Genomic DNA, 22,607 nt, shown 5'->3' on the forward strand with positions numbered 1-22,607 from the left:
AGCCAAGAAGAGACAAAGTATAACTTTGTGGTTTAGCAAGGACACTGCATCCTGAGTGAAGGTTAGACAGTAGGGGAGCAAGGGTAGGGGGCAGGAAGACAAATGTAGATTGCAACAATCCAGGTGGATTTCAGGTCAGAATGGCGGGGTGTGGGGGTGATACTGGAGGAAGTATGTAGAGGCCAGATTTAATTTTGCTGATGGGTCGAACGTGGGATATAAGACACAGGAACCTAGCAAGGACCTTTCTGAATCCCTTGTGTAAATGCAGACCTGGTGTTTCAGAGTAAGCTTGGTTCTTAGAAACTTTCAGGAATCTTTTTCCTTTCCCCAGTTTTATTCCCTTTATAGTGCATCTTGTATGTATTGATGTTGCTCCTCTCTCATAACAGAGAAGTTCCTTGACAACAGGAATTCCTTTTTGGTACATGTGCAGCATGCACTTAGTGGACTCCTAACAAGAAAGACGAACAGTTCCACTGCAACAAATGGTAATGTGGATGTCCTAAGAGAGAGAGACCTTTTTTCCTCCCCCAAAATACAAATTCTTCCATTAACCTCATTTAATGTATTCCATTGGGTATACGATGATACAAAAACTATAGCCATTTCAAATGAATTAGTTTAATTCCAGGTGACAGAGTTCAGGAGAGAACAAAGACCAAAGAGCACACACTGGCAGGATTCTGAGCTAGGTTCACTCTGACCTCACAACTAAGGTAGAGGTGACTGAGTGGCAAGAAATAAAGAGAATATGAGCCACTGTATGATTGATTATTTTATTTTATTTTTTTTACAAAAGTTTATTCTTAAATGTACAACAGGATCTAAGACAATACTTCATTCCAGCTATAGGTAGCAACGGATGCTATGACAGGGAATCCAGATGTTTAAACAGGAATGGAATTGAGGATCATCATTGCCTCGGGCACAAGGGACAGCTTACTTTTTGCCAGATTTCTTAATTCCACCTGTGGCTGCAAAAAGAAAAAAAAATGTCTCAGCTAAGGAAAAATATACTCCTTACCACAGAAGTGCCAGGGACCTGATATGGGTCCTAGAAAGGCTCAGCTCTTGTGCCGGGCATTCTTTTTGATACAAGCGTGCACAAGGCTTTACCAACAGCCTATTCTGGGTAATATCTGAATGAGGATGAGGCAGCGGGACAAATAATGGCTGGGCACTAGCCCAGATCTACACTGTTAAGTATTTCACACACTGGCTCATTTAATCCTCATCCCCCATCAACCCATTTTCCAGAAAATGAAATCTTAGTGAGGTGTTGTTCAAAGACACAAGGTGGGGGCGCCTGGGTAGCGCAGTCGTTAAGCATCTGCCTTTGGCTCAGGGCGTGATCCCGGCGTTCTGGGATCGAGCCCCACATCAGGCTCCTCCGCTGGGAGCCTGCTTCTTCCTCTCCCACTCCCCCCGCTTGTGTTCCCTCTCTCGCTGGCTGTCTCTCTGTCAAATAAATAAATAAAATCTTTAAACAACAACAACAAAAAAGACACAAGCTGGTCTGCCACAAAGCCAGGATTCCACCCTGGGTAGTCCGACATCCAAGTCTACGTTCTCTACTGTCACATCACACATTGCTACTACGTTATGATCCTGGAATGTGGTTTACTCAATATCTTTATTCAATTTACATTTGACTGTATATTTGGCACACAGTAGATAACTTAAGAAATAGTTACAAAATTAAATATACCTAACACATTATCGAAGATCCTAAATGTCTGACAAAATAAACCTTTAAAAACGGAGACCATCAATGAAAAACAAGTAGTATAGGATTTCACTAAAGATGGACCTTGTCCCTATACACAGCCACAGATTAAAGGAAGGCATAAAATACCTCACGATCCAAAAGAGAATCTCAATAACTAGAACCTCAGCACTGTGAATCAAATCAAACTCACTGGGATAGAAGTTTTAGGAAGCCATGGATGACACTCCCACCATCCTAGCCTCCACCAGCCCCACTGCGGCTCACAGAGATCCCATAGGGCACAAATAACTACAGAAGAAATTGTTCACTAGTTTGATGAACGTAAACAGCATTTAAGAAGCACAGAAAAGTATTCGGGCTGTTGGGTCTGAAAAATCTTTCGATATGTAAGCAATTCTTCCTACATAAAGAAAAGAGGCAGAATGGTGGGGGATTAGGTTAAAAGAGCATATAGCGCAATAACACATTAAGGAGCCTGGACTTTATCTTTTAGGTGAACCCAGGAGTGAAGACTCAGGATGCAAAAGAATTTACTAGAATTAACAATATGAGCGGTGAAGTCAAGAAATGTTGTAAGTAAAAAAGAAGCAGTGAAATACAAATTTGGGGCAAGAAATAGCGCACAATATTCGGAAACTCAACTCTACGAATTTGTGCCTAAGATATATGAATTTCGGTGTTTCCATTTCTGCCGCTTCCCTAAAGAAGGCAACATCAGACTGCCTGGGAGAAAAGAGACTTCATTTCCAGAGCGGGTCTGACTCCCGCCCCTTACCGCTGCTGCGACTCCAAGCCTGGCGGGCGCCGTCCGCCGGAGCGGACGCGAGGAACCGAGCCCTCACCAATGAGACAGGATATGGACCAGACTGATGTTCTCAGAACGTTTGCCCGGCTTGCGCTCTCTCTACTCGGCCCTCACTTACCCAGGGGGCCCTTCCCCGCGGCCTTCGCTTTTAGCTCCTCGAGTTTCTTCTGCTCCTCTTTCTGTTTCTGCTTGAATGCCTTATCTTCCTAAAGAGAGGCAGACGGGGTTCACCCCAGGTAAATTTCCCAGTCCCTCCGCACCCGCCCACGCCTCCGCCCTCACCTCGTCCATCTCCTTGGCCTGCTTCTTGGGCTGCTTCAGGGGCTTCTTCTTGCCACCTGTGGGCGACACAAACGTGCTCAGTTCAGTCCCTGCGGGGTCCTGTCCCTCTCCGCCGCGCCACCCCCGCACACTCACCTTCGCGGCCGGACATGGCGCCTGCCGCCCCTTCCCCAGACCCTGCCACCGGAAGCGGAGCTCCCCTTCCCACCCCCTGCTCCTATACTTCCACGCGGGCCCTCTGATTGGCTCCTAGTCAGGAAGTTGCGCTCCCGCTGCCGGAAGCAACTCTGGGGGTGGGCGTTAAAGGGTCAGAGATCCACTGAGTGGCGGGCTCTCTGTTTGAGTTGCAATTACCTCGTTGGGGCGCCAGGTACGAGGTGGGGGTTGGCTTGCCGGGGGAGGGTCCGGAAGCCAAGAGGGGTGCTTAACCGGAAGGCGCTAGGTCTGGGACAGTGCATGGGGAAAGCGCTGAGGGTAGAACGAAGGGCGCTTGCTGAGGCCTTGAAGTAAAGTGCGTTCCTGGAACCGAGGAAAGCACGCATGGGTGGACGGAGATATGAGGGAGGTGACAGAAATGTGGATGGGGGCTAGATCACCCCGTCCTGAAGTTTTGGAGGCTACCGGCAGGAGTTTGGATTTTATAATTGAGCCGGGTTGTGATCTTTTGCAAATTCTGCTTATTCATTTAATACATTTTTGTTGAGTATGTACTATATGCAGATAGTATTATAGGCACTGAGGATGCAGTACTGAACAAAACAATGCCTACCCTGGCAGAGCTGACATTCTAGTGGGTGAGACAGCCCATAAGCAAAGTAAGCAAGTGAAATACATATTGCAGGTCATGTGATACATGCATGGAGAAAAGTAAAGCAAAGTGGGTAGAGTACTGGGATGGGAATGCATGGCAATGACATTTGAGCAGGACTTGGAAAAGAGAAGGAAGCAAGCAGTGCAGATACCAAGTCTGTTGTGTGAAAGTCCTGCTGTGGGGATAGCCTGGTGTGTTCCAGCAACATCAAGAAAGTCCATGCATGGTAATTACCTGAACAATGTGTTAGCTAACCTTATTGTGGTACAAGTACACATCTATCAAGTGTATCAAGTCATCACGTGTGTATCTTAAACTTATACAGTGATATGTATCATTTATGTGTCAATAAAGCTGGGGGGAATAAGGTCCCTGTGATTGGAGCAGAGTGAGAAGTATATACTAGTGGGAGATGAGGTCAGAGAGAAGAATGAGAGTCAGGAGGTGGATGCCCTGTAGACCATGAAAAAATTTTTGGCTTTTACATTGAGAGAAATGAGAAACGATTGGAGAGTTTGAGCAGGTCAAGAGACATGATTTGGTCTGTGTTTTGAAAGGACCACTGGCTGCTCTGTTGACCATAGACTGTAGGGGCTAGAGTAGCAGTAGGGAGACATTGTAGTCATTGGGACAAGGTGATAGCAGTGGCAGGGGTAAGAAGAGAAGGGATTTTGGTTTTAGAAAGGAAGTAGCATTTACTAATGGATTGGATATGAGATGGGAGAGAAGGATGTTGGATGATTTGAGGTTTTTGGTCTGATTTGGACTTGAAGTTTACATCAACCAAGATGGAGAAGGCTGTGGAAAAGGCAAGTTGGGAAGGGAAGTTAAGATCCCCATTAATCTTCTAAGCAGAGATGTGGATCGAGCAGTTGGGTAAATGAGCCTGGAATCTACAGGAGAGGTCTGGGCTGGAAAAATGAGAGTATAGTTGATAGTTTTTTCAAGTAATTGTTTTTGGGGGGGCACTTGGCTGGCTCAGTCAGTGGAGCGTGTGACTCTTGATCTCGGGGTTGTGAGTTTGAGCCCCATGTTGTAGAGATTACTTGGGGGGAAAAAGTGATAGTTTTATTGAAATACTATTTATATACCATACAATTCGCTTATTTAATGTGTACAATTCAGTGGTTTTAGTATATTCACGGTGTTGTTCAGCCATCGGTATAATTTTATAACATTTCCATAGATGGGGTGCCTGGGTGGCTCATTTGGTTAAGCTTCTGCCTTCAGCTCAGGTCATGATCGAGCCCCACATGGGGCTCCCTGCTTAGCGGGGAGCCTGCTTCTCCCTCTCCCTTTGACCCTCCCCCTGCTTGTGCACACGTGCATGCGCTCTCTCTCTGTCAAATAAATAAATAAAATCTTCAAAAAAATTTTTTTCCATAGATGGCTTTTAAAGCCATGGGGCTGGATAAGAGAGGAGTCTGAGGACCTTGCCCTGAAGCACTCTCTGTGCAGAGGTTCAGGAGATGAGTGGGGCCAAGTGTAGAAGGCGTTTCAAGGAGGAGGAAGGCAGCACGAGCCCCAGGCTCTGATAGGCCGAGTAAGAGGAGGACTGAGATCTGATCACTGGATTTAGCAACATGGAAGTGACGTGGACAGGAGCATTTCCGGTGGCATGGTGGTTGCGAAGGCCAGATCAGAGAGGGTTTAAGAGAGAATGGGAGAAGAGTAACTGGAGGCAGCAGGTGCTGACAGTCCGTCAAAGAGTTTGGCTTAGAAGTGGGGCTGGAGGGATGTCTGCTCAATTAGTGAGCAGTGTCAGGTGGGGAGAGCACATGGGACCCGGGGCACAGCTTGGTCTTCCTAGAGCATGAATTCTTCATCCTGAAGAGCAAGAGAGAAGGTGGAAACTGGACATGCACTGGCAGGTAGAAAGGTATGGTAGGGGTTTAGAGAAGTTGTCCTCCAAGTTTTAAATATTTTCTTGGTGAAAAAATGAAACAAGCCATCAGCTGCGAGTGAGGAAGAGGTACAGGTGATGGAAGTTCGTGGGATGGGCATTTGGTAGGAGACGGTCATCTGGATAGAATGAATGGGAGAATGGATTTGGAGGGGCAAGGTTCTGAATGTGGCCCTCAAGGACCTCCTTAACGTGGCCTCTGTCTACCTCTTCAGCCTTTCCTCTGCCCACTCTCCTTTGCTCTGCTGTCTTCCAGCTGCACTGGCTGCCTTTCAGGTTTTAGATGACCCCACGTGCATCTCCACTTTGCCCCCTCTGCCAGGAACACATTCCCTGTGCTGAGTGAGGGCCTGTGAGATGTTTGAGTGGGGAGGGCCTTCGAGTCAGGCTGGAGTGGGGGCTGGGTGGGCGAGAGGAGGGACTGGAATAGAGGAACAACTTGAGTCATTTCCTCGCACAGCAAAGTCTCTGCTGTCACCAAACTTATGTTCTAGCGAGGGGCCTGGCAACATGTAAAGAAGGCAAATATGTGTCTGATGGAGACAAATAAAGCAGGTGGCCCAGGAGGGAATGGTCAGGGAAGGCCTTGCCAGGAGGTGATATATGTGCCAAGAGCTAGAAGTCAGGGTGAGCCGCCTGGAGCTGCTCAGGAAGCAGCAGGGTTGGGCTTCGCATGTTTGGGTGCCTGTAGCGGAGGACAGGGGCAGAGAGGAGGAAGGGGATGACAGTCGAGAGGACCGGGGCTCGTTGGCCACTGGCGGGACTGGTGTGTTCATGGCTAGTGAGATACGAGCTGTCAGGGAGCCGGGGAGTGTTGAACCAAGGGATGTGAAATGATGAGTAAATAGAGCTTCAGGTTGTGAAGAACAGCTCTGAGTGGCAGGGGGGAAGGCAGGATGGCACAGGAGGATGTGGCTGTCGTCGCTGCCAGGGATGGGTGACCCTCCTGGCTTCCAGGAGTGGTTGGCTGGTAGAGGAGGAGCTGGGAAAGGAGGCTGAGAAGGTTGGAGGAAGCCCAGAGGGGGTAGTGGCTTCAAAAAGACGGGGTGTTGAAAGCTGCAGAGATTTGGAGAAGAAACGTGAGAAGTGCCTGCTGAATCTGGCAAGGTGGAAGTTTTGCGGGGCCCCCAGGGGAGCAGCCTCGTGGTGGAGTGGGATCAGGATAGAATGGGGGCTGAGGAGGTCATGACAGCCAAGGCGGACACCTTTCTGGTGAGTGTTGCTGAAGAGGAGAGGGCTGTGGTTGGCGGGGCTGCAAGCCTGTGTGCTTTACTCTGATGCAGGGCCCACCACAGGATTCTTGTGGGGTCACAGCTCAGTGCAGTGGGTGCTGGTGTTGAGGCCTTGGAGGCTAGCTCGACCCCTGGGTCCTGGATGTTGTGTGCTTTCTTGGGCCTTAGGGATGGGGCCCAGGAGTTCGGGTGCGGCACCAGCTTGGAATCAGTGTCACAGGAATGTCCCCTTCTGTGGCTCTCAGCTTGGACCCGCTTTAGGCAGGAGGCATGTCCCTACCCAAGCAACTTTGTTTTCTAGAGGGCCCAATCTGTCTTCCTGTCCCCAGCTCTCACTGTTTTTCTCTGGCCGCCAGGTGTCACTCTGACAGCCAGAGTTAGTACTTGAGGGCTTGTTGTGGGGGCAGGGGGAGGTGGCCAGGGGAGGGAGTGCTGGCCCAGGTGTGCAGGGAGCATGGGTCACCTGGCCCTCTCTTGGGGTCCTCAGCGTCCTCGCTGCTCTTGGGCTCAGGCAGGGCTTGATGGGTAATGGGAGCCTCCCTGTGCTGTTTAGGTAACGAGAAGTGGTTGTCGTTGTGGCCCAAGCATCAAAGCAAGGCTGAAAAGGGAAAGATTAAAGAAATCTAACCTGTAGAGCGCGACTGAGGTTGGAGAGGCTGGAGAAAGCTTACAGAAGGTGAGGACTGTGACATGGGACTGGGAGCCTGGGCAGTCTGGGCTCGGAGCACACAGGAGAATGGCTGGTTGTGAACCTAAGAAAAACTGTCCTCTGTAAAGAGATCTGGGCTTTTTGTTTTGTTTCCTTTTTCTCTTGGAATTGTCTTCTCAGAGGACAGCCAAGGAGGGAGTTTTCTGCCTTGGGACATAAACGACCTATGTCCTCAAACATAAGCAAAACTCTGTTTCCCCAGTGCTGCGGCAGCCCTCAGGGTCTGGGCAGTTGGTTTTGATGGCCTTTTACAGAAATCATTCCCTGAAACCGCCTTAGTTTCACAGTTTCCCCGGGAGTCTTTATGAAACCTTTGTGGGGCTTTGTCAGCATGGGCACAACTCAGGTTTGAGAATTTTCTTTGACATTATCAGAAAACCAGGCACCAGGATTCTCATGCGAGTCACAGCAGAGACCTGGGGGATGTGGGGAAGGTGGGTGGAATGAAGTCTGGTGGCTTCGTGGAGGGAGGCGGAAGGCATGATCTCCTAAATATGACCTTCCCTGCTATGTTCTTCCCCGGGCTGTCTGGGAGCACCCGTGGAAGCCTGACCACAGTGGCTACAGTCTCCAGGCACAACAGAGTAGCGCTCCGTGTGGACTTTTTCATGGGCATTTGTTCAGAACTGTGCCTAGGCCCTAAACCCCGACTCGTGCCCAGCCTTTCTCAGCTGTGAGCTGATCTGTCTGGCGTCCCCCCCACAGATCTCCTGATGACAGGGCGCGGCACCGCGTTTACCATGCAGCACGTCATGGGTGTGCCCCGAGCGTTGGTGCGAAGAGGCCTCCTGGGAAGGGACCTCTTTATGACCAGGACTCTCTGCAGCCCAGGCCCTAGCCAGCCCAGAGAGAAAAGACCTGAGGAGGTGGCCCCGGGGCTGTTCCACCGCCTCACAGCTCTGGGAAGAGCCCTGGGGCACGACATTCGGCAGCGAGCCTCCTCCACGGCCACGACCTGGTGGGACAGATACGAAGAGTTTGTCGGACTCAATGAGGTTCGAGAGGCGCAGGGAAACGTGACTGAGGTGAGGAGGGAAGTCGGGGTGGTTGGCCCTGCCTTCTGGCTCGGGAACTGTGGCCTGGAGGCCCCTGCCAGATATTCACCAGCGACATGGTGCTGGGAAGCCATGCCCAGATTTTCCTTTTCCTGAACAAATACTATTCGTAGAGGGATCTGACTTATTTCTCACATGACAACCTGGATTTGATAGTCCTGGGGTGAAGATCTCTGTGGAACCGTGCTCACCTACCCTAAAAACAGGTTTCTGTGTACCCGTCATTCCCGGCCATTGACATCGATTGTGTTAGGCCAGCGGACACTCCCTGCATGGACTCTTTGGGGTCGGTGAGAGCGTTACAGTGTCCTCAAAGCTCTGTGTGGAATTAAAACAGCCTTGGTGCGGGTGGAGGCACAGGGCCGGGGCAGCAGCATTCGGTGAGCTGGAAAGAGCTGCGTGTGGCTGCGAAGCCCTTGGTGGCAACGGAAACGCATCCTGTCATCTCTGTTCCCGCTCCTGCCTAGTGCAGACCCGGCTAGTGAGGTGGCAAGAACCTGGGGTTCGGCGGGAGGTTTTGAGGCAGCGTGCTGTCTCTCCCCTTGGAGGTCGTGACCTCGGCTGAGCTGGCGTTTCTGGTCTGTAACGTGGAAGCCACAGCAATGCCTCGGGTGGCATTGTTGTGAGGTGTAGGTAAGGTTACGTACATGAAATGGCTTAGGAGCCTGGTTCCTCGTTGTGGTTTGTATCAGAATGGAATTGGCTGGGTTTTGTGTGCAGCGCTAGCTACTTTCCAGTTTCTCAGGGGCACATTATTTCTACTTGAATGGATAAATCCGGGGATTCTGACGGGTGTGGCCCGGGCCTGCACTTTGAGGACTGCTGGGTGAGCCAGGATTTTGTGTCTGAGGGACACCTTTTGCATCGACACCCCACTCCCCTCAGCCACAGCCTTGTTGGGAATGGAGCTGAGCCTGCGTGGGTGTGGAGGGAAGGGCAGACGGCCTCCGTCGTTCTCTCTGCAGGCAGAGAAAGTGTTCATGGTGGCCCGAGGGCTTGTCCGAGAGGCCCGGGAGGGCTTGGAAGGTCACCAGGCCAAGCTGAAGGAGGTGAGGGACCGCTTGGACCGCGTCTCCAGAGAGGATAACCAGTACCTGGAACTGGCCACGCTGGAGCACCGGCTGCTGCAGGTGGGCACGGCGGGGGGCAGCCCTACCCCGCTGGCCAGGGCCCCTAGCCTGGCAGGTCAGGGAGGAGCAAGGTGGCCTCACGGGCCAGTGGTCAGAGGTCTGGTGAGGAGGTAAACCAGAAGGGGCTTCCGGAGCCTCTCCACGCACTTCCTCCTAGAATTAGCAGTCCAGGGCAGTGTAATCTGGGTCACAGATTGCTGAGGAGTGAGCACCATGGAGGAGGGACTGGCCCAGAGAGGACACGTTCTGTAGTCTGATCAGACCCAGCCCTGCTTGGGTGGAAGGTAGTCCGGCTCATCCTAACCACCCCCGATCCCTTTGCTCCCCGACCCGACCGGGCTTACTCTGCCTTCATTCCGTCGGCGGGTTTACGGAGCATGTAGTCTGAGCCAGGCTGAGGCTGAGCGCCAGGAGCGGCTGCTCGTGGCTCCAGCGGCAGGGCCATGTGGCTGCTGTGTAACACAGTTCTGCTTTTGCAGGAGGAGAAGAGGCTTCGTGCAACCTATCTGCATGCTGAAGACTCCGAGCGAGAGAAGTTCTCCCTCTTCTCTGCGGCTGTGCGGGAAAGTCACGAGAAGGAGCGCACTCGAGCTGAGAGGACCAAGAACTGGTCGCTCATTGGGTCAGTCCTGGGGGCCCTGATTGGCGTGGCTGGCTCCACCTATGTGAACCGTGTGCGGCTACAGGAGCTGAAGGCTTTGCTCTTAGAGGCACAGAAGGGGCCCGTGAGCCTCCAGGAGGCCATCCGAGAACAGGCATCTAGCTACTCCCTCCAGCAAAAGGACCTCCATGACCTCATGGCGGACCTAAGGGGCCTGGTACAAGCTGGGCCTGGGCAGAGCTCTGGGGCCCAGGCAGGTACTTTCCCCACCCGAAACAGAGACACAGATGTCCTTTCAGCTGCCTTGAAAGAGCAGCTCCGCCATTCCAGGCAGGTCCATTCCTGTCTAGAGGGTTTACGAGAGCGGCTTGATGGCTTGGAAAAGACTTTCAGCCAAGCGGCGGAGGTGCTTGAGCTTGCAAAGGCTGCCGTGCATCCGGGCCTGGTGGAGCCAGCAGATGGGGCTCTGCGTGGCTCCTTGCTGGAGCAGGGGAGCATGGTCGTGGCACTGTCGGACATGGAGCAGAGGCTGGAAACCCAGGTCAACAGGAACACCATCTACAGCACGCTGGTCACCTCTGTGACATTCATGGCCGCGCTGCCTGTACTCTACATGCTGTTCAGGGCCAGCTAGCCCTTGGACCCTTGTCCAGAGGCCCTGAGGGGATAGGCGTGGCTATGGATTTAGTTAGAGAAGCCCAACAATGAAGTGAGCCTTAGGGGTGCACGCAACCTCAAGCTGAGGCTGAGCACCGTCTGGTGTGCGTGGCTCACCAGCAGGCATACTTTGCTTTTTAGAAAGTGCTCACTTATATTAATTATCAAAGCCCTGCGCTAATGTCCAATTAAAATGTCTTTGGGTTTGTGTTACTTAAAGTAATTTACATCAGTCGGAGTTTTTCTTGTTGAAGACTGAGATTTGGGATTCGAGGGTTGGGCCTGGAATGATGGTAATCATCAGCCCCTTTAAGTTTCTGTCTCACCTCCTCTAGGTCTCGTCCTCAGTTCAGGACCGTGTTGGATGTACTTACCTTTGAGGCCTGGGTTTTTGTTTTAGATTGCCTGGCCTGGCCTCTGGTTGGCTGACCCTCCTGTGTCGGATATCCTGGGGGTTCCAGTGAGTGGAATCTAGCCTGTGCACCCACTGCTGACCATGGTTACTGCCCTGTTTCTGGATTACTTTCTCTGCCAGGGTGGAGAGAACCTGGTTCTAACACTGCAGGGATGATCGGAAGAGAGCAGGGAAGAGGGATCAAGGGAAAGGTTGATAATTATTGCTGGGGACATAATTACAGAGATTGGTAGTCAGTCTGGGTCCCTGTGCAGAGAGCCTTGGGCAGTCCTGGTGTGCCCCTAGAGCTGAGTGTCCTCCCATACACAGCCTAGGGACGGCCTGTACCAGCGGGAGCAGAGCTCAGCCCACCAGCAGTGTGAACTCCTTGGCGGTGATGGGGAGGGGCCTCCTAGAGGTGGGAGGTGCCCTGGGGGAACCCAGGGATAGACTGCCTGGAAACCCCTGGCCTGTCCCTTTTCAGAGAACAGCTACCTTTGACCTCCTGGGCTAAATGGCCATGGGTAGCCTTGCGTGTCCTTGAGTAAACAGGAACCGCCAGGAGGTACTCTGTCCTCCCTGTAGGTCTGGAAAAGCCACTCCTTTTTTAACCTGTGGAGGTATTTAGATCTGTGGGGAGGGGCTTCTGTGGGTTGGGACTTGTTTGCCTGGGCCTGTGTAGAGCCCTCTCAGCAGGGGCCTGTGGAGCCAGTAGGGTTTCCTATGAGGTGCCCTCCCTCCTCGGAGCCTGTGGTCAGGCTTGGGTCGTGATCACAGCCCAGGTGGCCCCACGGGTTCTGTGTGCCTCTGAACGACTCGTCCCTTGGTCATTTGGTTACTCCATTCTTGACCTTGTTTTCTTTGTGTAATGGTTCCTCAGGATGGCATGGGATGAAATGACCACTGTTTGTGGGATGTTCACCCTCCTGATGGGGTAGGAGGTGCCATATCTGTGTACAGACGAGGGGTGCTGTGGGTTTTGGAAGTCCCATGTCCCCCTTTGGGGTGAGGTAGGTCCTAAAGGGTGTGCACTTGAGTGAATGGATTTGAAGTGGGAGGATTCCAGGTATGTGGGACAGACCTCCCCACAGGCTGCACAGGCAGGAAAGCCAACGGGGCTGAGGTGTGGGGGAGTGGTGGGGCATAGGTTAGAGAATGAGGTGGAGAGCCTGCGGTCTCTGATGCCAGAGGCCAGGGATAAGGGAACTGGGAAGGGTGTTCCATGATGGTGCACGGGCCCCAGGTGCTAGAACAGGGGGTGGAGGAAAGGGAGTGACCTGAGAAGTTGGTGAGAGAGAAATTGGAAGGCAGAGTTGGGTAGATGAGAGTGAAGGCAGACTCTTGATGGCAGGTGGGGGTGGCAGGTGGCAGAGAGTGCCTGTGGTGTTGGCTCTTTGGACAGTAGCCAGTGTGGGTGACCTGAACCTTCTGGTTGAGGCTCTCCCTAGCCTGTGGAGGCTCTGAGGGCTTCCAGAGTGGTGTGTGTGTGTGTGTGACAAATTTTGCCTCCCAGGAGGCTATCCCAATGTGTCTTGAGCTAAAGCCCTGCAAAAGTCCTAACAGGAGGGGCCAGGTCCTGGCTCCTGAGTTTGCAGTCTGCAGGCCAGGGTGTGTGCGAAGGGCCCGGCAGAGGGCACAATACCCGGGCCAACGGTTCCTCCCTAGAAAGGCCCAGGTGTTTTTGCCAGTGAGGGAGTCCAGACTTGCCCAAGGCTTCTCAGGGTGGGTCCAGGGACAGGCCTGGGAGGAAAAGAAGTAAATGTGTCCTTGCTTGTGCACTTTGCAGCCCGCGTGTGAGCTCCTGTAACAGCCGGCTAGGTGTGGTATCACCTCCAATTGCCGGTGAGCAAATAGGCGTGTATGGGGGGTGGAGGTGGGGGGGGTGGTCAGGTTACTAGGCTTAGTGGTGGCACAAACCCAGGCCCAACCCCAAAGCCTGTGCTCCTCTCGCACAGCCAGAGGTTGGGGCCTGAAGGAGGGGGTGGCTGTTAGGGAGTCCGGGGAGTAGGGGCGCTGGGGAGAAACCAGGCGCCGAGAAGTTCAGGTAAAGAAAGTTGGGAGGATGGCCACAGAAGGGAAGGAGGGAGTTCGGGGCGCTGCGGGGCGGGGGTGGTGGCTGGCGAATCCGCGGGGCGGGTGAGGGGCGAGGGAAGCGGCAGGGCGCGGAACCTGCACACCTGTGGGTGCGGAGCGCGCCCCCCACCCGGCCCCGCCCATCCCAGGAGGGCTCTTGATTCCGGTTCCTGCGCGGCTCGCAGGTGAGGCCCGGCGGGGTGGGGCCGGGCCGCCCGCGCTCCGGGCTCGGCTCCTCGCCCTCGGCTCGCCTGGCCGCGACCCGCGTTGCCGTGGCTACCGCCGCCGTGCAGCCTGCGCCCCCATAGGGAGGGTCGAGTCCCCCGCCCTCGGCAAGTGCGGAGCCCGCAGGGCTGGAATGCGGGGTCCCGGGCGGCTCGGGGCCGCGCGCCCGGCTCTCGCGGCTGCTTCCGGCCTGGCCTGGGCGGCGGGCGGGGGGAGGGCGGCCCGGCGGGCGCGGGGGGAAGGAGCGAAGCCCGGCCCGGCCGACGCGGCTTTGTCTCCTTTGTTCCCGGCGGTGGCAGCGCCGCGGCGGGAGGGGCGGGCAGCGGGCGCGCTTTTCCGCCCGTCGGTCTCCGGGTAACAGCTGCGGCGCCGCCGGAGCCACCTCCAGGGGGGGCGCGGGGGGCAGCGAGACCGCCGCGCGCAGATCCCGAGCCCGCAGCGGCCGGCGCCCGCCTCGGCGCGCTCCTCCCGCGGGGCCCGGCCGGGTGGTGAGTGCGGGGCGCGGGGCTGGGGGGCCGGGGGTGGCGGCGCGGCCCCGGGGGGAGGTGGGCAGCTTCGGTCCTGATGCCGCCGGCAAGGGCAGCCCGGGTGAGTGGTGGGCAGCCTCGGTCCTGAGAGTTGGGACCACACTTCTCCGCACTGAGGGAAACTCTGGCGGCTCCGCCTGTAACGCGATTGGGAGACAGAGGAGGTGGAGCTGCTCCTCCGCGCCCCCTCCTCGCCGCCGCCTCAGCCGGGACCGGCCGGCCCCTTCCCCGCCCTCCCAGGACCACTGGTGGGGTCCTTGCCCTGCGGCCGAGGGAGGAGGGAAGAAGAGCCGATGGGGAGGTCGAGGCTTCCCTTCTGTAGTAACAGCCTTTCCAGGCTGCGCTCGGCGCCACCGACAAAGGCAGACTGTGAGCCTTGCGTTAGGCATCCCCAGAGGGGGACCCCCACCTCCCCAGACGACCCAGGCGGTGGGTGATTGATGAGCGCTCCTGAGCCCTCACGGGGCGGTGCGTAAATGGTGGGCCCCTCCACCCCACCTCAACACGCAGACAACAGGGCGAACAATGTGCACTAAGGCACTGTCAATGAATCTCCTCTCCTGGGTGGACCCTGGAAGCGGAGAAGGGGAAGGAAAGGCCAGTTTCCCACTGGTCCCTGTGACTTGGTAGATGAGGGCTGGGGTATCACCCCTCCAGGTGTGGAAGGGCAGGGTTTGTTACCCCTTTAGTCGGTGAGGGCAGCCCCAGGACGGCCAGAGCTACTGCCTCTTTGAGATAGAAGTTAGGCAACTGTGGGCTCTGCTGAAGGGGTCCAGAGAAAGATGGGCCCAGAAGAGACCTCAAGGCAGGCCCAAGGCCCTAGTACAGGCAGAGTTAGGCTTTGCTGGTGAGTTTGGATGAGGCCTGAGAACTGGTGATTCTGCAAGTTGAGGACAGGAGGCCTAGTTCCAAACCAGCCTTTTCAGTCTGCTCTGGCCTGGTTATTAATAAAAGTGCGCCTGACACCTTGTCCCTTTGAGAGGCCAGGTGGCCTGGGGAGGGGTGTGGGCCCCATATCTCTCCTACTGGCTGGATTTCCTTGGCTGTGAAATGGGGGTTCTTTCAACATGTAGGGAGCACTTGCTTTGTGCTGATATCCGTCGTAGTTGCTGGGATCTCTGACTCAAAAGCCTCGCTCCTTGCCTGCAAAGGAATGTACAAATCTAGAGTGGGAAGGGTGGAACAGGGAGAAAAGTGGCCTTGGTTGGTGCCACTCATGCCAGGCACACACCATTTCGTATTTAATCGTCAGAGCAGCCCTGCCTCTCATTCTACAAACTGGAACTCAGAGATTCAGCCCAAGGCAGAGCTGCGTCCACAATATGTCCAGTCCTTCCACCACGTGGAGCCTGGAGGAGACAGGGGAGGCTCTCCTGGGAGATAATGGTTGGGAGTCAGAGTTAAGCAGATAGAGAGGGAGTGGGCATTCCAAGCAGGGAGGAGTGCGAAGCAGCCCACAGTTCAGACCAGCAGGAGCTAACAGCATCTGTGGGGGAGCCCTGGCATAGATTGGATGGAAGAGGGCGTGGACTAGAGGGCTTTGACCTTTATTTTTCAGGCCTGGGGCTGCCCCAAAGACAGGGGAGAGATAGGCTGTGATTCTGCTTGAAGAGCCCGTGAGGTAGGAGGGGCAGCCTGCAGGGGCTCGGGGCTGCTCTGGCCTGTGGCAGAGGTTAGGTGAATTCGAGTGCCCAGTAGGGAGAAGATGTCACTGCCCCTCTCTTCCCCCTTTGTCACCTGTGGTATGTGGTGAAGAGTGAGGGTCCTGCTTCAGGTTTGAAGAGACCCGTCACTTTTCCCAGAGTGGCTCAGACTTCAGCCTCCTATGTGGCCTGGCCAGGAGCTATTCTGATCCCTCCCATTTTCCTGTGGGCCACTTGACCAAGTTGTGGTTTTAACATTCGGGGAGTGTCTTGGTTGCTGCCCCTTGAGGGCTGGAAAACCTTGGCATGCAGTAAGCTCTGAGCAAATGTTTGTAAGCGCATGGAGTGACTCTTGGTCTAACTATGGACCTTCTGCCCCTAGCGCATCCCTGGGCAGGAGGTGGCCGGAGGGCGTGAGCAGTTGCTGAGTGCAGGAGATAGCCTCGGCCCATCCTTAGGCAGACTCTGTCTTCTCAGAGGAAGAAACTCTTCCCCCATCCTTTGGAAACAAGGTGGGGGGCTCCTGGAAGCCTGGCCTTGCCATAGCCCTGGGTTCACGACTCTCCCTGCTATCCCCTTTCCCCCACCCCCTCGGGTAACAAACAGAGGCGGCCTTGTTCCTGCTCCCATAGAGCTGCCCTGTTCTCCGCACACTAAAAATGGAAACCCCCAAGCTATTTCGGGAGCAGTGCCCAGCTGGGCTGTGGCCACCGCTCCCCTGCTCCCACCAGGCTGCTGGACCCTCCTCCCGGACAGGCCCAGCCTTCTCACTCTGGGACAGTCTCAGCAGCACCTTGGCGGGGTCTTGGCTGGGAGGAGCCGACCCCGGGCTGAGGGACGCTCTCCCTTAGGCAGACTGGCAGCTGGGTGGCGGGAGGGGCCAGGCAACGTGGCCTGAGCAGAGGCAAGTAGGGGAAGTATCTCTCTGGCCTGGGAGCAGCACTTCATCAACCTGGTGTTCCTGGCTGGGGACCCCCCGGGGCTGGGGAAGATGGTGTTGCCATGGTTTTCTGCTCCAGCAGGCTTTAGCTGGGGCCTACAGGGAGGGATCTGGGAGGAGAGCAGGCACCCAGGGTCTGAGGAGGCCCTGGGGATGGGAAACACAGCTGGACATAGTGACTTCCTCTGGGACAAGCCTCCCCCCAACCCTGGGCCCTGGCTCTGCTCTGACCTGCAGGAGAAGAAATAGCAAGAGATGTGCTGGCTTCCGCGGCCCTGTAGGCCTTAGGGCTCGAACCAGGGAAGTGCGCATGACTCTGTGTGTGTGGGTGTCTGAATGTGGGTGGGTGTGACATGTGCTTGTGTGGAATGCCTGTCTGTGCAATGTGTGTGTTTGTGTAAAGAGGTTGTGTCTTTGTGCAGGTGTCTGAGTGTGTGGGGTGTGTGGCCTGTGCTTCTACGTCTGTGACGTGGACACGATGCGTCTGCATGCATCTGCCCGTGTGATTGTGTGTGGGTGTGCATACACAGGGCCAGTGGCATGTGTGCTTCCTGGTGTGTGCAAGTCTGCGTCTGCTTATGTACTGGTGTCAGTCTGGGCTAGGACGGCCCCTGGCCCGTGTGGAGGGTGTGGACCTGGGTGCTGTGACAGAATTTGGGCAGAGGGTGAGAGGGAGTGCCAGGAAGGGACAAGGGGCTGCAGAGGGACAGGGCCATGCTGGGGGGCTGGGCCCTGCCAACCGTGGGTCTCCTTCCTAGCTGCCCTTTCCCAGGCCCTGAGGGTGCCTGGTTCCGCTGCCCTCCCCCTCCCTGTGTGGGCTCTGAGGAGGCGTCCCCTGTGGAATGTGTTTGGTGGCCGAGGGCCAGGCTGGGCCCAGTTCCACTGGCAGGCTGGGCAGCGGGAAGGGGAGCCCGGGCTCCCACATGCCTGCAGCCCAGCCCCAGCTTCATGCTCTGCTATCTCCCTGGCTAGGTGACTCCCACACAGGTCATGCTGTTGTCTCCTGATCCAGCCGGCCCTGCCAGGTGAGGCTGACCTCACACCGAGGCACGTGGAGAAGTGTGACTCCCGCTTCTTAGGGCTCTCCAAGGCAGCGTCCAGTCTTTCAGGTCCCAGCCACCTGGCAACCTCAACCTCCCTCATCTTGCCATTGGTTTCTGTGGATCCCTTCTGGATTTCTAGCCTGAAAGGCCCTCCATCTGATTCTCGCTCGCTCTAATGTGGAGATGGCCTATGGGAACTTGCCCTCCCCCTTTCCCCCCAGGCAGCTGACATCTGTGCAGAGGTGTCCTCTCCCTCCTGGGGGCTCTGGGCCCCTCCTTCCTCTCACCTGTGCTCCTGCCTCTTCCAGGCCCCAGTCCCTGGGGATGGGATGTTTCCCACATCTCTGCCCCTCTGGCCCCTTCCCCTGGTACCCTGTGTGACATAAGGCAGTGCAGGGCGAAGGGGAGCTGGGGTGGGATGGAGGTCTCCTGAGACAGAAGTGCTTGCAGAAAACAGGCCGTGTTGAAGTCTCCAGGAAAGATCTCCTGCCCCTTGCTAGTGTGTGGCCAGGGTCATCCTGGACCACAGTTCCCTCTAAGCCTAGGCCTCCTCTGCTTACTCCCCAGGTTAGGATTACCTTGGCAGTGTGATGGCTCTGTCCCCCCAGTGGCTCCTCAGCACTCTGTCTCTCTCCTTGTCAGGTGACCATGCCTGCCCTCGGCCCAGCTCTTCTCCAGGTGCTCTGGGCCGGGTGGGTCCTCACCCTCCAGCCCCCTCCACCGGCTGCTTTCGCTCCCAATGGCACACATCTGCAGCATCTGGCACGGGATCCCACCTCAGGCACTCTCTACCTAGGGGCCACCAACTTCCTGTTCCAGCTGAGCCCTGGGCTGCAGCTGGAGGCTACTGTGCCCACCGGCCCTGTGCTAGATAGCAGGGACTGCCTGCCCCCTGTGATGCCTGACGAGTGCCCCCAGGCCCAGGCTACCAACAACCTGAACCAGCTGCTCCTGGTGAGCCCAGGGGCCCTGGTGGTGTGCGGGAGTGTGCACCAGGGGGTCTGTGAGCTGCGGCGCCTGGGGCAGCTCGAACAGCTATTGTTGCGGCCTGAGCGCCCTGGGGACACCCAGTACGTGGCTGCCAATGACCCTGCGGTCAGCACGGTGGGACTGGTGGCCCAGGGCTTGGCTGGGGAACCCCTTCTCTTCGTGGGGCGGGGATACACCAGCAGGGGTGTGGGGGGTGGCATCCCTCCCATCACAACTCGGACCTTGTGGCCGCTGGACCCCCAAACTGCCTTCTCCTATGAGGAGACAGCCAAGTTGGCCGTGGGCCGCCTCTCCGAGTACAGCCACCACTTCGTGAGCGCCTTCGCACGCGGGGCCAGTGCCTACTTCCTGTTCCTGCGGCGAGACCTGCAGGCTCAGTCTAGAGCCTTCCGTGCCTATGTGTCCCGCGTGTGCCTCCGGGACCAGCACTACTACTCCTACGTGGAGTTGCCGCTGGCTTGCCAGGGCGGCCGCTACGGGCTGATCCAGGCTGCGGCTGTGGCCACGTCCCTGGAGGTGGCCCAGGGGGAGGTGCTCTTTGCAGCCTTCTCCTCGGCCGGTCCCCCCACCGTGGGCCGGCCTCCGTCAGCAGCTGCCGGGGTGTCGGGAGCCTCTGCCCTCTGCGCCTTCCCTCTGCACGAGGTGGACCGCCTTGCTAACCGCACGCGAGATGCCTGCTACACTAGGGAGGGCCGCGCCGAGGACGGCGTGGAGGTGGCCTACATCGAGTACGATGTCAACTCCAACTGCGCACAGCTGCCGGTGGTGAGTCCCAGCTCATCCCTGTCTGGCAGCCACAGCTGGGCAGCCGCCCGGGGAGTCTGAAGGGAAGCTAGCGGTGGTGTGGGGGCTGATCAGGTCAACAGAGGCAATGTGCTTCCTTTGTGTCTGGGTGCTGGAGAGATGCCTTCCTGAAATCGTGGTGCGCAGAGGTCAAAGAGCCAGCCGTTCAGAGCTGGGCTTGGACTGGATGCTGCAGGGGGGGTATCTGCATGGGTGGACTGAGGATTCTAGGGTATGGGGCAGGGACCTAGAATGTAGGGCGATGGGCCCTGTTTTAGGTTTTTGAGCAAGGGAGGCAGGTGAGGTTGAAACTTGTTTGGTTCTAGCTTCTGGATGGATGACGCGGGGACTGAGTGAGGGAGAGGTGGCAGGGACCTAGGGGAGCAGACCTGGACAGGAGGACACAGCTTTGGGAGGCTTTGGACAAGTGGTCCAGGGGAAGACTGAGTGCATAAACCAGGGCAAGGCCAGGGGTGGGGGAGGGTGGACCCCTAGATGGGGGGGCGTCAAGACTGGGGTAAAGAGCTGCTGGAGTCTGTCTAAGGCAGCTGAGGCCACGCGAAGGATGCAGCTGTGGGCGATGTCAGGGAGGCCAGCAGAGAGACTGGGGTGGGGATGAGGCTGTCTAGGGGCTCCCAAAGAGAGGGAATATGGCTGTCCCAGGAGGCCCAGTAGAGAAGAGAGAATCATTTAGGGAGAGCTGGCTGGGCCAGGGGATGGGGATGTCCAGGGGGGACATTATTGGTTTTGCTTCCTGTAGGACACCCTGGATGCTTATCCCTGTGGCTCGGATCACACACCCAGCCCCATGGCCAGCCATGTGCCCCTGGAAGCCACACCCATTCTGGAGTGGCCAGGGGTTCAGCTAACAGCCGTAGCAGTCACCGTGGAGGATGGACACACCATTGCTTTCCTGGGTGACAGTCAAGGGCAACTGCACAGGGTGAGTGCACAGGAGGTATTGGGTCCTGCCTCAGGGTCTAGAGGGAACAGGCTCCTGGTGACCAGCCTGGGCAGAGCTACACCTTTGATCCCTGGTGTGGGGACGAGGGATCTGTGACACGCCCCTGGCTCCAAGGCTGGGAGAGATGACTTATGCTTCTCTTTCCAGGGCTGGATAGTATTTACCTATGACTTCCCCCACCCCCTCCCCAAGGGCTGGGTGGCGTGACCTGTACTGCCTAGGAGAGCACTCTGCTTGTAAATTGCTTCATTGCGGGGAGAGGAGAGGGCGTTGGGTCTATGGCCATGGACTTGGGTCCCAGAACTTGTCTCTGACCTCAGGTCTACTTGGGCCCGGGGAGTGATGGCCACCCATACTCCACACAGAACATCCAGCAGGGGTCTGCCGTGAGCAGAGACCTCAACTTTGATGGGGCCTTCGAACATCTGTATGTCATGACCCAGAACACAGTGAGTGCCAGGCGAGAGCTGGGGGCCGGCTGCTGGGAGGGGCCTTGGGCCAGGCCGAGGACCCATGAGTCACTGGTGTTTGGATTGCTGTCATAGCTTCTCAAGGTTCCTGTGGCCTCCTGTTCTCAGCACCTGGACTGTGCATCTTGTCTTGCTCACAAGGACCCATACTGTGGGTGGTGTGTGCTCCTTGGCAGGTCAGTGCTCCACTGACCCCTGACCCTTGACCCATTCCCCAACCCCCAGTCCAGCCTCCTGCCCTCGCTGCACCTGCATAATTGCCCTGTCCAGTATTCCTGGTCCTTGACCCTTGACTTGCACCCCCTGACCCCGGGATGCCCCACTCTCCTTCGTCCGTCCTCCATCCTGGGCATCAGTGCCTTGCCAGGGCAGAGGTAGCCTAGTGTCACAGCCCACCTGAGAATCCTGGTCAGCTTCCCAGTATTGGGGGCGTCCCTGCCCCATGAAGGTGGATCCCCATCATTCTCATGCAGGTGCAGTCGCCATTCCGAGTGCTCGCGGGGCCAGGGCCCAGAGCGGTGGCTGTGGAGCTTCCAGCCTGAGCGGGGCTGTCTGCAGGTGGCAGCCGTGAGTCCTGCCAACATCAGCCGAGAGGAGCGGAGGGAGGTGAATGAGCAATGCAGGCGCAGCCCTCATGGGGAGGGCTCCGGTGGTGGGTCAGGATCTCGCGTTTTAGTGTCAGCTGCTCCTAATGCCACAGGGCCTTCTACGAGTCACTTCTCGTGGGGCCTTGCTTTCTCTGTTTCTGACCCAGGCTAGAGGGCGTTTGTGAAGGCTTGGGACCACCAGCCCTTGGCGGCCACCAGCCCCTGAGCCTGCTGTCCTCGGGCGCCCAGGGAACAGGCCCTGGTCTGCTGCCCAGTGGCTCCAAGAGTCTATCCTGGCCTCTCTTGGCAGGTTTTCCTGTCGGTCCCTGACCTGCCACCTCTGTGGCCAGGGGAGTCCTATTCCTGCCAGTTTGGGGATCACCAGAGTCCTGCCCTGCTGACCAGTTCTGGTGTGATGTGCCCGTCCCCAGACCCTAGTGAGGCCCCAGCACTGCTGAAAGGAGCCGGTGGGTGAGAGAAGGGGCCAGCTCTGGGGCCTGGGAGCCCCACCCTCTTCGCATCTTGCTCCAAGGGGTGCGGTTGGGGTGAGGTGTGACTCTGGGCCAGGAGCCCTGAAGTAGCACCTTTCTTGAGTCCCCCAACTAGTCCCCAGTCCCCTCAAGTGCCCATTTTGTGCCCTGTGGACCATGTTCCCCAGACCCCGGGCGCTCCACCGCCCTGAGGCTGCTAACCCCGGTCCTCAGCCCGGGCCCTCTCTCCTGATTTGCAGACCACGTGTCCATGAGCGTGGAGCTCAGGTTCGGTGCTGTGGTGATTGCCAAAGCTTCGCTGTCTGTCTATGACTGTGTAGCAGTCACTGAGCTCCGCCCGTCTGCACAGTGAGTTCCTCCCCGCCCCCCAGCCCCGCCCCCCGCCCCACGGAGACCCCTGCCCCATGGCTGTGCTCTGTGCAGGTGCCAGGCCTGTGTGAGCAGCCGCTGGGGGTGTAACTGGTGTGTCTGGCAGCAGCTGTGCACGCACAAGGCCTCGTGTGACGCTGGGCCCGTGGTGCTTAGCCATCAGGTGAGCAGGACCCCCAGCCGGGCCCCAC

The 22,607-nt window shown here is 56.7% G+C and overlaps 3 protein-coding genes across 25 annotated transcripts in view; 2 read left to right on the plus strand and 1 right to left on the minus strand.

Moving 5' to 3' along the window:
- Positions 1 to 760: 760 nt before the first annotated feature.
- Positions 761 to 3,087, minus strand: TMA7 (translation machinery associated 7 homolog). Its single transcript, XM_087867081.1, has 4 exons — positions 2,955 to 3,087; positions 2,820 to 2,875; positions 2,656 to 2,743; positions 761 to 977 (listed from the first exon to the last, which is right to left on the minus strand). Exons 1-4 carry the CDS (start codon positions 2,968 to 2,970, stop codon positions 943 to 945), a joined length of 195 nt encoding a protein of 64 aa, XP_087723207.1. The 5' UTR covers positions 2,971 to 3,087; the 3' UTR covers positions 761 to 942.
- CCDC51 (coiled-coil domain containing 51) lies at positions 2,640 to 11,130 on the plus strand. 8 transcript variants are annotated; one of them, XM_045778337.2, is made up of 5 exons: positions 2,640 to 2,773; positions 7,319 to 7,441; positions 8,180 to 8,499; positions 9,495 to 9,659; positions 10,139 to 11,130. In XM_045778337.2, the coding sequence occupies exons 3-5, from the start codon at positions 8,188 to 8,190 to the stop codon at positions 10,892 to 10,894; spliced, it is 1,233 nt and encodes a 410-aa protein (XP_045634293.1). In that variant the 5' UTR covers positions 2,640 to 2,773; positions 7,319 to 7,441; positions 8,180 to 8,187; the 3' UTR covers positions 10,895 to 11,130. The 8 variants fall into 8 exon arrangements, with proteins under 8 accessions (XP_045634293.1, XP_087723205.1, XP_045634296.1 ...); XM_045778334.2 differs by lacking the exon at positions 2,640 to 2,773 and adding an exon at positions 3,098 to 3,189; XM_045778335.2 differs by lacking the exon at positions 2,640 to 2,773 and adding an exon at positions 3,221 to 6,745.
- A 125-nt stretch (positions 11,131 to 11,255) lies between these two features.
- PLXNB1 (plexin B1) overlaps positions 11,256 to 22,607 on the plus strand; it is a 28,206-nt gene continuing 16,854 nt past the window's right edge. The window contains exons 1-10 of one of the 16 annotated variants that reach the window (XM_087867074.1): positions 12,329 to 13,153; positions 17,692 to 17,744; positions 18,405 to 19,517; positions 20,296 to 20,478; positions 20,820 to 20,948; positions 21,045 to 21,145; positions 21,443 to 21,575; positions 21,867 to 22,023; positions 22,287 to 22,395; positions 22,471 to 22,579. In XM_087867074.1, coding sequence (XP_087723200.1) covers positions 18,411 to 19,517; positions 20,296 to 20,478; positions 20,820 to 20,948; positions 21,045 to 21,145; positions 21,443 to 21,575; positions 21,867 to 22,023; positions 22,287 to 22,395; positions 22,471 to 22,579 — 2,028 coding nt within the window. In that variant the 5' untranslated portion in view covers positions 12,329 to 13,153; positions 17,692 to 17,744; positions 18,405 to 18,410. Of the gene's footprint in view, positions 11,932 to 12,328; positions 13,154 to 13,291; positions 13,356 to 13,980; positions 14,098 to 14,167; positions 19,518 to 20,295; positions 20,479 to 20,819; positions 20,949 to 21,044; positions 21,146 to 21,442; positions 21,576 to 21,866; positions 22,024 to 22,286; positions 22,396 to 22,470; positions 22,580 to 22,607 lie in introns of those variants that run through there. The other 15 variants (XM_087867076.1, XM_087867077.1, XM_087867075.1 and 12 more) reach the window with 15 other exon arrangements.

The sequence above is a fragment of the Ursus americanus genome, chromosome 14 (genome assembly GCF_024610735.1).
Source record: "Ursus americanus isolate L20-20 chromosome 14, mUrsAme1.1.p, whole genome shotgun sequence".
NCBI classification, from domain to species: Eukaryota; Metazoa; Chordata; class Mammalia; order Carnivora; family Ursidae; genus Ursus; species Ursus americanus.

What these genes read in the sequence shown, in the direction of transcription:
- CCDC51 (XM_045778337.2), top strand. Translation starts at nt 8,188, where the DNA reads ATGACAGGGCGCGGCACCGCGTTTACCATGCAGCACGTCATGGGTGTG. An exon ending in CGCAGGGAAACGTGACTGAG is followed by an intron (nt 8,500 to 9,494) that starts GTGAGGAGGGAA and finishes TTCTCTCTGCAG; the next exon opens with GCAGAGAAAGTGTTCATGGT. An exon ending in TGGAGCACCGGCTGCTGCAG is followed by an intron (nt 9,660 to 10,138) that starts GTGGGCACGGCG and finishes CTGCTTTTGCAG; the next exon opens with GAGGAGAAGAGGCTTCGTGC.
- TMA7 (XM_087867081.1), bottom strand. An exon ending in AGGCCAAGGAGATGGACGAG is followed by an intron (nt 2,744 to 2,819) that starts GTGAGGGCGGAG and finishes GCCTCTCTTTAG; the next exon opens with GAAGATAAGGCATTCAAGCA. An exon ending in CGCGGGGAAGGGCCCCCTGG is followed by an intron (nt 978 to 2,655) that starts GTAAGTGAGGGC and finishes TTCTTTTTGCAG; the next exon opens with CCACAGGTGGAATTAAGAAA.